We start from the raw sequence: 13,742 nt of genomic DNA on the forward strand, positions 1-13,742 counted from the left end.
GGGATCGCAAGCTGACCTTCACCTTCAAGTGGCCATCTGGAACCAAACAATCATCTTTTTGAGCTGCTATCCTCCATTTTTGCATGCCACCGTTGAGGAAGGAAAATCCGTATTTGCTCCTTCCCTTTAATTACGCCAAAGTGATTACATCACGACATGACTTTCGAAGCCAACTTTTTTGGATCTTCTGAGTTATATTTCGCTGATGCTAGATATAGCTGAAATTCGTCAACATATTCTGGATCATACAGATAGTAATTGTCAATACAAGCGTTCATACGGCTTGGCAAGGTGAAAATGAACGGTCAGCCATCGAGAAAAGCTTTGAAAACAAGGTCAGTGAATTGTACAACGAATATATGAGCTCAATTAGCTGACTTCTCTTGTACGATTTCGATCAGCTTTCGAGCTTCACCGAGGTCTATCCGACCAATATATACAGGCGGTCCCGTCCTTCTCACGAAAGATGGACAATGGCTGATAACTACCATGAGTGAGGAGGTGCTGGTGACGGAAGTCAAGACTGGTGTAGCCATCGCCAAGGTTAGAGGAGTACGTATAAGTCTCTTAACATACTCAAATTCGTATCAAATCCTTGACTGACAATATCATCATGCAGGATACGACCGCGATCACTTCACTGGCTCTCTCCTATCACACTGAGCCGCCGACCTTGATCACGGCCCATTCGTCAATGACGATACGATACTATCCATTACCATCTTCAGCTCCACCAGCAAATACACCCAAACCCCCTCTTTTGACATACTCGCGAGCTTTATCGCGAGCTCACTCAGCGCCGATCTTAGTCTCAGCTGTATCTCCAGACTCCACACTACTAGCTACAGGCTCCTCGGATGGTGTCGTCAAAGTCTGGGATCTGGAAGGAGGATACGTTACCCATTTGTTCAGGGCACATGGTGGACCTGTATCCGCGTTGCACTTCAATTTCCCTATAATAGAAGGCGAAGAGCGTCGGAGAATGGAATTAATGACCGGATCAACCGATGCTAGAGTCCGGATATTTGACTTGAGGGATGCTAGTGCCAGAGTGGTAGGAGGTGGAAATGCCGTCAAACCTAAAGCTGTATTGGAAGGTCATGTTAGTGTGGTCAGAGGAATAGATACGACCCCTGACGGCAAGTGGGTCGTCACAGGCGGAAGGGACAAAGTAGTACTGGTTTGGGATATGCTCTCCGGCGAGAACGAGGGGCGATCTTCGAAAAAGGCTGGAAAGGGCAAAGCCACCTCCAATGTTGCACCGAGATTGGTACAGACCATAATAGCGCAAGAACAGATCGAGTCTCTCGGCTTACTACCCATAGAAGAAAATGTTGCGGGATCGTCCAAGAATAGACTCTTGTGTTATACCGGTGGGGATTCCGGGGCTGTCAGAATATGGGATATCCTGAAGGGCAAGCAAGTCGGGACGATGAGCGGTGTAGAGGGAGTCGACGAAGCTGAGGTCGATGAGGATGAGCAAAGAGGAGTAATAAATGTGATGTGAGTTGTCTCCACAATCCCTCACTCCATTACCTTGAGATGGTCAAGAACCATTGCTTATCGTTCACCTATAGCTATGATTCCACCACTTCATCCCTCGTCTCCGTGCATGCCGATCAGAACATCATATTCCATTCCCTGCCCTCGTTACAGGCAGTACGTCAGATCGTCGGCTTCAACGATGAGATAGTCGACTCCATCTTCCTCAATGCTACAGCATCCTCCTCTTCCCACACACACCTCGCCCTCGCTACCAATTCCAACCTGATCCGCCTCTACTCAACATCCACATTCGACGTCCGCTTGCTATCAGGTCATAAAGACATGGTACTATGCCTAGACAAATCAGTGGACCACAGGTGGCTAGTCAGCGGTAGTAAAGATCATACAGCTAGAGTATGGGCACCGACACAAGATGGAAAGAGCTGGAAATGCATAGCTATCTGTGAAGGGCATGCTGAGAGCATAGGAGCCGTTGCTCTCTCCCGGAAGATGGATGAAAGGGGAAAATCTGGAAGATTCTTGTTCACAGCAAGTCAAGATCGAACAATTAAGATGTGGGATCTTACTTCTCTGCCTCTGAATTCCGAAGTATTACCGGAGGAACCTATCAAACCCCGCTCGATGGCGACTTTACGTGTTCACGAAAAAGATATCAATTCGCTGGATCTTTCGCCGAATGATAAATTCCTTGCGAGTGGTTCTCAGGACAAATTGGTCAAAATCTTTCATGTGGACTTCGATGCTTCTTCTGGATCTGGCGCTGGATCACTGAAACTCGCTGGAACGTGTAAGGGTCATAGAAGGGGTGTCTGGTCAGTCAGATTTAGTAGGACAGACAGAGTTGTTGCCTCTGCTGCGAATGATAAGACTGTCAGATTGTGGAGTTTGGATGATTTCTCTTGCTTGAAAGTGAGTTGCCCTTTGTCTGATTCCTTCAGTTTTTCGATTGCGACAAGACTGAATTTATCATCTGCTTAGACCTTCGAGGGACACACGAATGCCGTTCTGAGAGTGGATTTCCTTAGTCATGGAATGCAGCTGATCACTTCTGCTCGAGATGGTTTGGTCAAATTGTGGAATATCAAGGATGAGCAATGTGTTAAGACTTTGGATAATCACGAGGATCAGGTGAGCGGATAGAAACCTGTTATGGCGAATGGAAGGCATCAGGCAGCTGACTCTTCGCTGAATCTTACCATCGAAGGTCTGGGCTCTTGCTATCTCAAGTGACGAAAAGACGATCGTGTCTGCCGGTTCCGACTCAGTAGCTACATTCTGGGAAGATTCCACCGAGGTTGAGCAAGCCGAGAAGAACGAGGCTTTAGTCAAAGCGGTGCAGAGGTGAGTTAAACTTTCTTTCGACGATTCTGCACTCCAGCTGATTCTTGGCCCGTACGTAGTGAACAAGATTTCACGAACTATATAGTCCTGAAAGATTTCCGTCGAGCGATTTTATTGGCATTATCGATGTCACAGCCTGGCCGACTGCTCCATCTATTCCGAACAATAATAACTTCCCCCGAACCAGCTCCTGGCAGTATGATCGGCTCCATCGAAGTAGACGAAGTGTTGAGGACATTACCTGGTCTGGACCTTGTTCGACTACTCAAATTCGTCAGGGACTGGAATGCGAACGCGAAGACCTCTCCTATCGCTCAAGCAATCTTACACGCTATTTTCAAGCTTCGTTCCCCTGAAGACATTTTAGCGGCTTTCGAATCTGCTAACAGGATACCCTCTCTTACTCCCCTTGACGAAGAGGATGAGGCCGCCCCCGAAGAAGAAGGCGCGGGGGGAGCGGAAGAGAAGAAACCGAAGAGACAGACCAAGGATGAGAAGATCGCTGCTCCGATAAGTATCAAGGAGCTTTTAGATGGCCTGATACCGTATAGCGAGAGACATTTCGGAAGGGTCGATAAGCTCGTGCAGGATTCGTATATGCTCGACTACGTCCTTGGGGAGATGGACGGAGGAATTTTTGGAGGGGAAATTATGGATATTGATAATTAGTCTTAGTAGATTGTAGAGATTGCTGTCTATGCGAGGCTCAACGTCGGATAGACTGCTGTGCTTTTATGGGACCTCTGGTGACTTCCAGGCATAGACAAACAGACAAATACGGTGCGGTTTGTGCGGAGGATCCGCAACGTGATTTTCAGGCACCCTGTTATCTTTCTGTGCACGTCGAGGTCACATACGTGCGAACGCGTCCTTGATTTCTGATCATGTATGACGAGAGAGCATAGTGAAAGGAAAAAAATAAGAATGCATATGCATACATCGTCTCTCCTTCTGGTCATCGATTGCAAAATCCGCAGGATTATCCAGTATACCATTTTGTCGCAGCTGGTCTGGACGCCTTACACTCGCTCGTTGACTAAACACTTTCCTTGGTTCAAGCCTATCCACAGATATCACAGGCTCTCCCAGGTGCGCCAACGCGATACGATGATTCGAGCGATTTATATTCTCCTCTTACTCTTGTTCTCCCTCGCTGGGGCGTGTCTTGGACAAAGAGCTACATATCAAGACGAAGTAAGTCTAGCTCCACTTGCCCACTCGAGAAAATGCGAGCTTAAGATGGTAATGTGTACAACGCTTTCCAGGCAGGCTACACGATCGTAGTCACGCCTACGACGGATGATTATGGGAATGTCTTTTCCGTAGCTGTGTGAGTAATACGTCGCTTCACCTCGCTGAGCTCGACAAGAGAATCTGACTTCTGGTCGCATGGACCGCCGATCAGAGGCAGAGTTATGGTCTGCAACACTTACTAATATGCGTTCCAGGTCGACTATCTACACGTCTCCAACTGCGAAGGCGGGTGCGAAAGGCAGTGGCAGTGCGACTCAGACTAGTCCGTCTGTACCGTAAGTACACATACCTCTCGATGCCCTTCGAGGTCATGTCAATCTCTATCAAACCTATCGTTTGAGGGATTTCGATATGCTCGACGCAGAGGTCTCAGCTGATACCTACCGCTTAGCACTACAACAAGCTTCCGAGGGACCTTTACTGTCACTCAAGGATCGTGAGTCTTCTACTCGCCCAGCGTGTATTTTTATTCCCCATTCAATCAGAAAGACCCAGACAGATGGTTGTGAGAGGTCATGCTGATCTAGAGAGACTTGCCTCGCAGAATTATGGATTACTCAAGCTATCAATCGTCCGTAACTCAAGCCTTGAACTCGATGCAGACTGCTGCGTACATGAAATACACAGCGACGGCTACTGGGGCAGGCGATAAAGCTGGTCTTTATGCTTCGTCAGCTGTGTCTGCTCGTCCGAATGCCAGGCTGGTCCAGGTGTTCGGCGTGATAGTACTTTTCTTGACGAGTTTGAAAGTGGGACTACTGACGATGTAATTTTGTACGATAGATTTTCTTCGGTACATGTTTGCGACTGTTGTATGGGTACATGTGTATGGATGGATATGAGCATCCGCTGTATCCGCTTGTATATGTGAATCACTATTATGGTATGCAGAGTGCGAGATGCAACATGAATCCCCTTCCGGGTGCCTTTCATAACGTGCAGGCCAGATAATTAACCGCATCGGGGGAAATCAAATGCAGGTGGACATGTCCGCTAATGCTCGTACACGGTTACACGCGATGAATCCACCTTCACCCTTCTCCAGACAACATCCTATGTTCCAGCTCAACATTTACCTGGAATTCACGATCAACGGATGAAGCGTCAACCATCATAGACCAGTCAAACCCAGACCTGTCGCACATATCAAAGACACCTCGCAGAGAAAGACTGCCAAAGTCCAACATCATCCAGCTAATGATACGATAGAGCTCAATCGAACCGACGCCGGTGTCCAGTCCAAGATGTCAGATTCGGGCGCAGCCACGACTACAAACAACGGCAACGGAAACGATCAGCATCAAGCGGGTCCCTCTAATCCTACTTCCCCAACTCTTTTGTCAGCGTCTTCACCAAAATCACCTTTGAATGGTGAAATGAGTCATCAGCAAGAACAAGATGATGCAACACCGTCTGATCCAGCCGAGAGGATATCTCAGCTCGAGGAAGAGCTGTCGGCTACTCGGCAAGAGAACGAGAAGCTCTCAGGCCAATATAGGGGGTTGCTGGGCAAATTGACTGCTATGCGAACTACACTAGGAGATAAGCTCAAGGAAGATGCGGTGAGCACTCTCCCATCAATTCTCACGCAAGCAAGCAAACAACCAATTAAACAGAAATGCGGATGAGAGTATCAAACTGGGTTCAGAGCTAGAATAGCTAATATCTTGATCGTTTCGTAGGAAGAATTAGATAGGCGTGAAAACACAATAAATAACTTATCGACCGAAAACTCTGCTCTGCAAGAAACGCTGGCGAATCTGCAGAACGAGCTGAGGCATTCGTCGGAAGAAGCTTCTAATTTATCGGCGCAATTGAATCAACTCCGCAGTCAGTCCGACAGTTCTTCCTCGGATGTGCTGAGCTTGACGCGCGAGATGCGGGAGCTGCGGGGCGAAATAGAGAGGATAAGGATAGAGAAGGAAGAATGGGAGTTGGAATTCGGGAACGAAAGGCAGAAAAGGGAAAATATAGAGGACGAATATGCGAAAGTTGAACGAACGATGTTGGACCAACACACAAAGTTGGAAAGAGCGCAGCTTGAAGTTGAGGAAGAGAGGGAACGTGCAAATAACCTGCAGGAAGTGCTGAGTGAATTCCAGATTGGTGAGTAGCAAGAGTCACACTATCCTTGATGGACTAAAGCTCTTTCCGGAATGCTTCTTCCTGTGCTCGAGCTTTTGCGCTTCCGCTCACACTTTGCTCGCTTGAACAATAGCCAAAGACTCGGAATTGCGTCAAGCTACTTCAGAACTAGAAACCCAATTACGCCTGGCAGCGACCTCGTCATCCGAATTCAAGTTGCGCTGCGCCAATGCAGAGACCAAGCTGTCTGAGGTGTCCTCGAGCGCGGGTAAAGTGGGATCGCTAGAAAGGGAGATGAGGGAGAAGAATGTGTTGATAGGGAAACTGCGACATGATGGTGAGCTGTGTTTCCAAGTCATTCAGAACTGAAAAATAAGCAAATGAGGCTGTTCGAGCAATTCAAATATGAGGGTATCGAATGTACATGGACTGCCGATAGATACTGATTGACTGAAATGCTGCCATAGCTGTCGTTAATAATGAACATCTCACTGAAGCTCTGAGGCGACTGCGGAAGAACTCGTCCGATAACAATGTTGACCGGTGAGTTCAGGCCTGGATTTGCGATAATTCCAACGCACGTATGATAGCAATTTCATTGACATTGAGTTATGTAAAATTGTGTAGTCGCTTAGTAACCAACATATTACTATCTTTCCTGACTACCTCCCGAGGCGACACCAAGCGATTCGAGATGTTATCTTTACTGTCGACGATATTGTCTTGGGACGATAACGAGCGCGAGAAAGCCGGACTACAACGCAAGGGCGGCACGAATTTGAATGTTGAAAGTAAAGGGCGAAGGGCAAGTGGGAAAGAGAAAGAGAGGACGGCAGAGGAAGAAGCAGCTATGAATGAGGTGAGATGTTTCCCCTACAATCTTGAACGATGAACTCGGTTGTTCACGACCATTATCCAAAAATTGGTAATCTTGCTGAATGCTGATATCGTGTCTGTCTGTTCGACCCGCTTTTCACTCCAACAGTCATTCTCCAACCTATTCGTCGAATTCTTACTTAAAGAAGCCTCCCAAGGCCAAACGCGATCCTCAGTTTCTTCTCCTACACCTACCGACTCCACGCTCCCCCATCCTCATAGGACATTCTCGCAAACCTCCTTAAATTCTCCATCACCTTTCTCCCCTGCTACCGGCTCAACGACGTTCTCCCCGCCACCGATAAATCAGGGTCTGAGCATGTCAGGTACAACGACACCATACAGCCGTCCGAGAGGGTTGAGTAATAGCTCGTACACCTCTGAAAGACCTTCTTACGGGACTGGCGGAAGGAAAATCAGTGGTGGGTTGAGAGATGTCCTCAACCAAAATCAGAATCAAAGTCAAAATTCGAATCAGAATTAGGATCAGGGTTAAGGTGGACATCAATAACGCATGAGCTTAAGCTTTCGCTAGAAGCTAAAAGCTAAAGAAGCGGAAGATTTAGTATTTCATGTGGATCAGTCCCTTCGAAATTGATATCAACATCGACATCAAGATTAAGATTGTGATGAGCACGAAGAAGACGTTGTACGATAGGAAACGAATGATCCCGACAGCTCATGCGCCGCGCCGTGCTTCTTGACGATACGATGCGCCATTCTGCGTAGTTCTAGTTTCTGGCATTTCCAGTAGATTCGATCACATATGCATGTCTCACATGGCTTTCATTGTTGATCGTTGATTGCTCCTGTGATCCTGATATCGCCTGCAATTCAGTACATTTGACCGATCAGTATAAGAGCTATCTGCAGTTTTGCAACGCAACGCCACGGATGAGACTGGTACACATGCATCTACCGCTCTTGGTCAAAAACTAAAAGAAAGATCTATCCTACGTATATTTGTGTTCGCAATCGAGCCCCCAATTACTAGCTTGATCGCCTTCGGTTCGCCGGTTCGACATTTCAACCTATTTCTCGTCTCTTTCCCATCTTGCTCAAATTTCCGATGATCCTCCCTGTCAGGACCTTGTGATCCTAATTTTCGTCCTTCCCTATTTCCCCTGCTGGAGCTTACTCTACTCAGATTTTCCACCGGCTTTCTCGGCAGCTTTGATCGAAGCAGCATCGGTCTGAGGTCCGGATGCCTTTCCAGTGAGAGATTCCAAGAGACCACCACCGGCTTTGAAGGGTCTAGAGAGATCGCCCTCGGCCTTCTTACCCCATAAATGGAGTTTGGCGGGGTTGGACTCGAGCGTGGACTTTATACCCATCAATCCTTGGATGAAGAGCGGTTGAGTGTATTTCAGGTATCCGTGCTAATGCCATACGTATATACCATTAGCTCTGGCAATCTACGGGTCTGGGTTTGGCATTGACGATGTAACATTCGATTATGTACAAGCCTAGCTTGGTAGAGGGATGGAGAAGGGCTAGGAAGTTTCGACTCACGAGGAAAGCCATGAAAGCGAGAGACTACATATGGGCGATTGTATATCAGCTATGTATTTGTGTTAAAATTTGTATAGAAGGACTGAACTCACAACGAACAAGCTCTTGATGGCTTTTCCAACTTCGGCGAGATCATAGTCCTTGACAGTAGTTTGGACGAGCTCAGGCTTAGCGTCTGGGTTCTGCGATGCGAAAACGGTTGCAAATCAATCAGCTTCGACACATACTATTTCCTGAAATATATAAATAATAGGTAACTTACCATGGGCGGAGCAGGGTTGACGTATTTCAGCACTGTCAAATCATTTCTCTTTCGGATCTACATCACCGAGCTAATCAGCTCAACTCAATACAGGCAGATAGAATAGCGGTTTCTGGTGCAGCTCACTTTGAGAGTGATATAGTAGTAGACGGCCAAGGACAGGACTTGACTGGTCACGTAGCCGATACGAAGGTAGTTGACAGTTACGGGATCGTCCATTGGAATTCTTCGGGCCACTGTAGGTAAATATATCAATGGGTCAGACGAGAAGCGGCGTGCCCCTAGCCATTTGGGTGAGGGTGTAGCTAAGCTCACGTTGCATGGCACCGAGAGAGATCACCAAGTTGGTCACGGCTGGGTTGTTCATCGTGTTGGCTGATTTGTGATTTGAGTGGGGTATGAAAGCTGATTATAAGGTTGATGTAATTGATACAATGTTCAGGTGTCGAGGAAAGATGTAGAAGATTATTATGGTAGGTGGTATCATACGCCATCGTCAGCCCATGGATCAGTACTCAGTAACTTTCAGGGCCCAGTTCGTGTGTGGTCCCTTTCCAGCGATGCAGCATACTCCGAGTGCCACATCGGATCAAATACCGGTTAACTCCGCCTCATTGTCACCATCTATCTATTCTCACCGCGTTCCGGTCCTATCCTATCCTCGCTTTGCTCAAGTAACATAACGTCGACGAGCTTGATCATAGTCTACGAAAGATCATCACCAAAACCTCAAAAGAATCGTCGTCATAATGAGACCTCAAGTTATCCGAGCTACCCGACTTGCAGGTCGACGATTCAACTCATCCTCCTCCTCTTCTTCCTCATCTTCGTCGTCGGCTTCTTCTCCGTTGAATAACCCGAATGTCCAAAAAGGTGTAGAGGCAGCTACCAAGGCTTACAACCAAACTGCCGCTACCGTCAAGAGGGTCGCTGGTCCCTTAGGAGAAAGAGTCGGTTCCGCTTTGGGTGGTGCGTTGTCGTTTCCCTCATCTCTTAATACCTACATTTATTGTGATTTATCGTATTTTTACGCTAACAACTGTTTATCTTTGTATGTGTAGGCTACAGAGAACCCCTCGTGTACAACTCCAAAGTGGTAGCATCAGTAGCTAAGCAAGTATGGCAAGCCGAGAAACTATCACCACCTTTAGATAGCGCTACGTGGGCTCGAGCGTACTCGCAGATCTACTCAAAGGCTACGAACGGTGGATACTGGAGAGATCTGTTGAAGACTGGTGCATGGGCTGGATTGGGTGTTGCTGTGAGTTTGCGTCCCTCCAATGTACACATGCCTGGATACGAACTTCCATACTGACTGACAATGTAATTCCCTACTTTCCTCCGTTGGCTCTTGCTTATCGACTTTGAATTATGTGGATATTCTATTTGGATCAATGCAAACAGGCTCTTGAGGCTTACGGTATCTTCAAGCTCGGTGAGATCGTCGGACGAAGAAACCTCGTTGGATACAAGCTCAAGGAGTAGATCAACAATCATCGCTATAGAAGGGATGTTGTAGATGAAGCGGTCTGTCGATAGATGGCGAGGGTATCTGAAATATCACCTGTCCGATTGGACTTTACAAACCAGACTTGGAAAAGCTTCTCATGGGATGTGAATACATATATCATGCATTTTCTCTCTTTCTGCTCATACGTTTCGCCCTCATATGTACCGGCGTTCGCTTGCCCTGCACGTTGTTTGCATTGTCCATCGCATGCAACATGCAACATGCAACATGTACATAGCGGACATTAATGGATGGACATTGACTGCAGGTGAATTTGATTCCGTTGAAGCAGGAAATGTTGAAAATGGACAAGGAGGACTCGTTCGGCTCAACTTATTTCAACCAACCGACTCAAGAGTTCATGACAATAACATTGCATTTCAGCATAAAAGCAGGCCAAAGTATACATAGATCAATAGATTGACAAAATGGTGAGCTTGGTTATCTGCAAATTCCGGTGCCGCACAGCTAAAAATGACTCCCCATTCAGCCTACTATCGCAGTCGACAAGGCAGAGTTGTACAGACGATTAGAAAGGGAATACACGACTCACGAATTCGATGAGCTGTGTTTCGACTTTGGTATCGAGCTTGACGAGGATGTGAGCATCTGTTTTTGCCTCTCCCTCGTCCTGCCTTCTGCATAGAAGGAGTGCAACTGTATTGGCTCGTATTGACATCGCTTTGTCGGCATTATACTGGACTAGACTACCAAAGATGTAGAAGAGGCCCGAGCGAAGGGATTACCTACGGCCGCACCGCAACTCAAGATCGAGATCCCAGCCAACAGATATGATTTGCTCTGCTTAGAAGGTCTAGCGAGGAGCTTGAGGGTTTTCTTACAGAAGGAACAACCGCCTAAATATACTTTGAGCGTTCCCGACAAGATACAAGAGGTTCATGTTGAAGCTTCCGTCAGTACCTATACTCCCTAGCCTGGGGGACCCCCTCCACGAATTCTGACGAATCAGTCTTCCGGAGTAGCAATCTCGGGGCTAGTTGTACTCACCAGTCATTACTTGCTTAGACTTCTCCCCTTCGACCGTACTTCGCCTCGGCCATCTTGCGTCTCGCCAGACCGATGAATCAACTAGAATACGACTCCTTCATTGATCTCCAAGACAAACTCCACCAGAACTTGTGTAGACAACGTAAATTCGTGGCTATCGGTACACACGATCTGGATACTGTAGAAGGGCCTTTCAGGTATATGTGTAAAGATCCGAAGGAGATCAAGTTCGCCCCATTGAACAAGGACGAGGAGTACACGGCCGAGGAATTGATGGGTGTATACGAGGTATGTCTAGGTCATTCATCGTACTTCACTCAAGTCGGAGCTCGACCTTATGGTAGTGGCGGAAAGGAGAAGCTAATCGTGGATGTCGGGCTGTGTAGACCGACAGACATCTTGGAAGATACCTTAACATCATTAGAGATGCCCCGGCGTACCCTGTCATCTACGATAGTAAGGACAGAGTGCTGTCTATGCCTCCTATCATCAACTCTCAGCGTAAGTGCGCGATTTTTGCGAACGATCCTGTCCGCTTTGAATGTTGACTCGACTGATTATTACCGCTTAGACTCCAAAATCGTCGCTGGTAAAACCAAGAACATCTTCGTTGATACAACGGCTACCGATAAGACCAAATTGTAAGTGTGGTGGCAACCTGAAGCTCGCTGAATGCTAATTCTCGTCATCGCAGAGATATCGTCATCAACATGATTTCGACCATGTTCGCAGAGTACACCAGTATCCCTTTCACGTAAGTAGGACGTGACACTCTACTCAGCATACAAGTGTGCCAAAATTGACTGTTTCCTTTCGCAGTATTGAACCCGTGAAAGTCATCATGCCGGATGGCTCCTCCCACCTTTCCCCACCTCTTGCCCCTCGATCCACCTCAGCCTCCTCATCATACATCAACGCCGCTACCGGCCTCACCCTTTCTCGAGAGGAAATCTGCACACTCCTCACAAAGATGTCATTAACAGCCACTCCTTCCGCCTCCGACGCAGACGCCCTTGACGTCCAAGTTCCACCTACAAGACCGGACATCCTGCACGAATGCGATATAATGGAAGACGCAGCTATAGCTTACGGATTCAACAACCTCCCCCAATCTATGCCCACTACCAACACTGTCGCCAAAGCATTCCCGGTCAACAGGCTGGGCGACCTGATAAGGAAGGAGTGCGCCATGGCGGGGTGGATAGAGGCTCTACCTTTAATCTTGTGTTCGCACGATGAGAACTTCAAATGGCTCAACAGACCTGATCCGGGAAATTATGCCGTGCAATTGGCTAATCCCAAATCATTGGAATATCAAGTGGTCCGAACCTCTTTATTGCCCGGTATGCTCAAAACTGTCAGAGAGAACAAGGCTTTACCGTTGCCGATGAAAATCTTTGAATGTTCCGACGTCGCTATCCAAGATCCTAAATCCGAGAGACAGTCTAGGAATTACAGGAGATTGTGTGCGGTGTATATGGACAAGAAAGCCGGGTTCGAAATTGCTCATGGATTGTTAGATCGGATCATGCAAGTTCTGGGCGTGCCTTTCCTTGAGAAAAAGGAGAGTGAAGGGAAATACGGATACTACATTGCAAGTGCTGAAGGTGTGTCTCCCTTACTTTCCTCTTCTTTCGAGTGTATGATCAAGATCGATGTACATATCTCAAGAAGCTGATCCGATTCCATTCGACCTCTGTACAGACCCAACTTATCTTCAAGGCAGAGCAGCACACGTATATTACCGATCCAAACCGAACGTCACACCTTCTGATCCTACCCCTTCCACCTCGGCGTCCGAGGGTGATGGCCCGTTGTCTACTCTTGCTTCAGGTTTGAAATCCGTTCTGCCCTCTGGATCCGGCTCGGACGAAAAGAAGAACTCGTGGTCTAGAGATATCGTCATTGGTTCCCTCGGTATCTTGCATCCTACTGTATTGAGCAACTTCGAATTGACAAGACCGTGCTCGGCGCTTGAGATCGACGTGGAGCCGCTTTTGTAGGTTCACCGAGACAACTTGAGTCAGCCAATGGAGGAAGGGGAGAAGGGCAGGTGGGTTAGATGGTGGATGGTAGATTATGTAGATAGATGCAGCATTTTGACAATCAAGATCTACCTTCGAGCATGATGAATACGGAAATACGGGTATACGGGTCTGCAAGAGGGCGTTCTGTATTGCCATTGCCGTGCTCTCCATGACGTGCATTAGCTGCGATGCATGAAGGCGACATCTTGGGTGTGTATGCAATATGCCATATCATACGGCATACATATCATATCATGAAACATGTAATCGGACGTTATCGATAGCAGAGCCCGACTCAGACCGTGTTTTGGCTGCACCTTTGCGTCAATTGACAGTCTAGACCTATAAATGTCTATACGTC

The 13,742-nt window shown here is 47.4% G+C and overlaps 6 protein-coding genes across 6 annotated transcripts; 5 read left to right on the plus strand and 1 right to left on the minus strand.

Annotated features, from left to right (window-relative positions):
- Nucleotides 1-297: 297 nt before the first annotated feature.
- On the plus strand, nucleotides 298-3,516 carry I303_103078 (uncharacterized protein; the record flags this gene model as incomplete). Its single annotated transcript, XM_018406423.1, has 7 exons — nucleotides 298-335; nucleotides 402-552; nucleotides 620-1,503; nucleotides 1,578-2,415; nucleotides 2,485-2,634; nucleotides 2,711-2,847; nucleotides 2,907-3,516. 7 exons carry the CDS (start codon nucleotides 298-300, stop codon nucleotides 3,514-3,516), a joined length of 2,808 nt encoding a protein of 935 aa, XP_018264917.1.
- A 438-nt stretch (nucleotides 3,517-3,954) lies between these two features.
- On the plus strand, nucleotides 3,955-4,871 carry I303_103079 (uncharacterized protein; the record flags this gene model as incomplete). The annotated part of the gene is made up of 5 exons (XM_018406424.1): nucleotides 3,955-4,041; nucleotides 4,113-4,177; nucleotides 4,296-4,376; nucleotides 4,493-4,537; nucleotides 4,646-4,871. The coding sequence occupies 5 exons, from the start codon at nucleotides 3,955-3,957 to the stop codon at nucleotides 4,869-4,871; spliced, it is 504 nt and encodes a 167-aa protein (XP_018264918.1).
- A 474-nt stretch (nucleotides 4,872-5,345) lies between these two features.
- I303_103080 (uncharacterized protein) lies at nucleotides 5,346-7,546 on the plus strand (the record flags this gene model as incomplete). Its single annotated transcript, XM_018406425.1, has 6 exons — nucleotides 5,346-5,663; nucleotides 5,784-6,207; nucleotides 6,320-6,523; nucleotides 6,654-6,729; nucleotides 6,814-7,045; nucleotides 7,172-7,546. 6 exons carry the CDS (start codon nucleotides 5,346-5,348, stop codon nucleotides 7,544-7,546), a joined length of 1,629 nt encoding a protein of 542 aa, XP_018264919.1.
- A 655-nt stretch (nucleotides 7,547-8,201) lies between these two features.
- I303_103081 (uncharacterized protein) lies at nucleotides 8,202-9,203 on the minus strand (the record flags this gene model as incomplete). Its single annotated transcript, XM_018406426.1, has 6 exons — nucleotides 8,202-8,441; nucleotides 8,575-8,598; nucleotides 8,667-8,756; nucleotides 8,837-8,893; nucleotides 8,963-9,072; nucleotides 9,152-9,203. The coding sequence occupies 6 exons, from the start codon at nucleotides 9,201-9,203 to the stop codon at nucleotides 8,202-8,204; spliced, it is 573 nt and encodes a 190-aa protein (XP_018264920.1).
- Nucleotides 9,204-9,585: 382 nt separating this feature from the next.
- I303_103082 (uncharacterized protein) lies at nucleotides 9,586-10,321 on the plus strand (the record flags this gene model as incomplete). Its single annotated transcript, XM_018406427.1, has 3 exons — nucleotides 9,586-9,805; nucleotides 9,898-10,097; nucleotides 10,241-10,321. The coding sequence occupies 3 exons, from the start codon at nucleotides 9,586-9,588 to the stop codon at nucleotides 10,319-10,321; spliced, it is 501 nt and encodes a 166-aa protein (XP_018264921.1).
- A 453-nt stretch (nucleotides 10,322-10,774) lies between these two features.
- On the plus strand, nucleotides 10,775-13,357 carry I303_103083 (phenylalanine-tRNA ligase, beta subunit; the record flags this gene model as incomplete). Its single annotated transcript, XM_018406428.1, has 9 exons — nucleotides 10,775-10,777; nucleotides 10,837-10,947; nucleotides 11,053-11,259; nucleotides 11,373-11,642; nucleotides 11,741-11,855; nucleotides 11,926-11,995; nucleotides 12,049-12,108; nucleotides 12,174-12,961; nucleotides 13,059-13,357. 9 exons carry the CDS (start codon nucleotides 10,775-10,777, stop codon nucleotides 13,355-13,357), a joined length of 1,923 nt encoding a protein of 640 aa, XP_018264922.1.
- Between the last annotated feature and the right edge of the window lie 385 nt (nucleotides 13,358-13,742).

The sequence above is a fragment of the Kwoniella dejecticola genome, chromosome 3, assembly GCF_000512565.2.
Source record: "Kwoniella dejecticola CBS 10117 chromosome 3, complete sequence".
Lineage (NCBI taxonomy): Eukaryota > Fungi > Basidiomycota > Tremellomycetes > Tremellales > Cryptococcaceae > Kwoniella > Kwoniella dejecticola.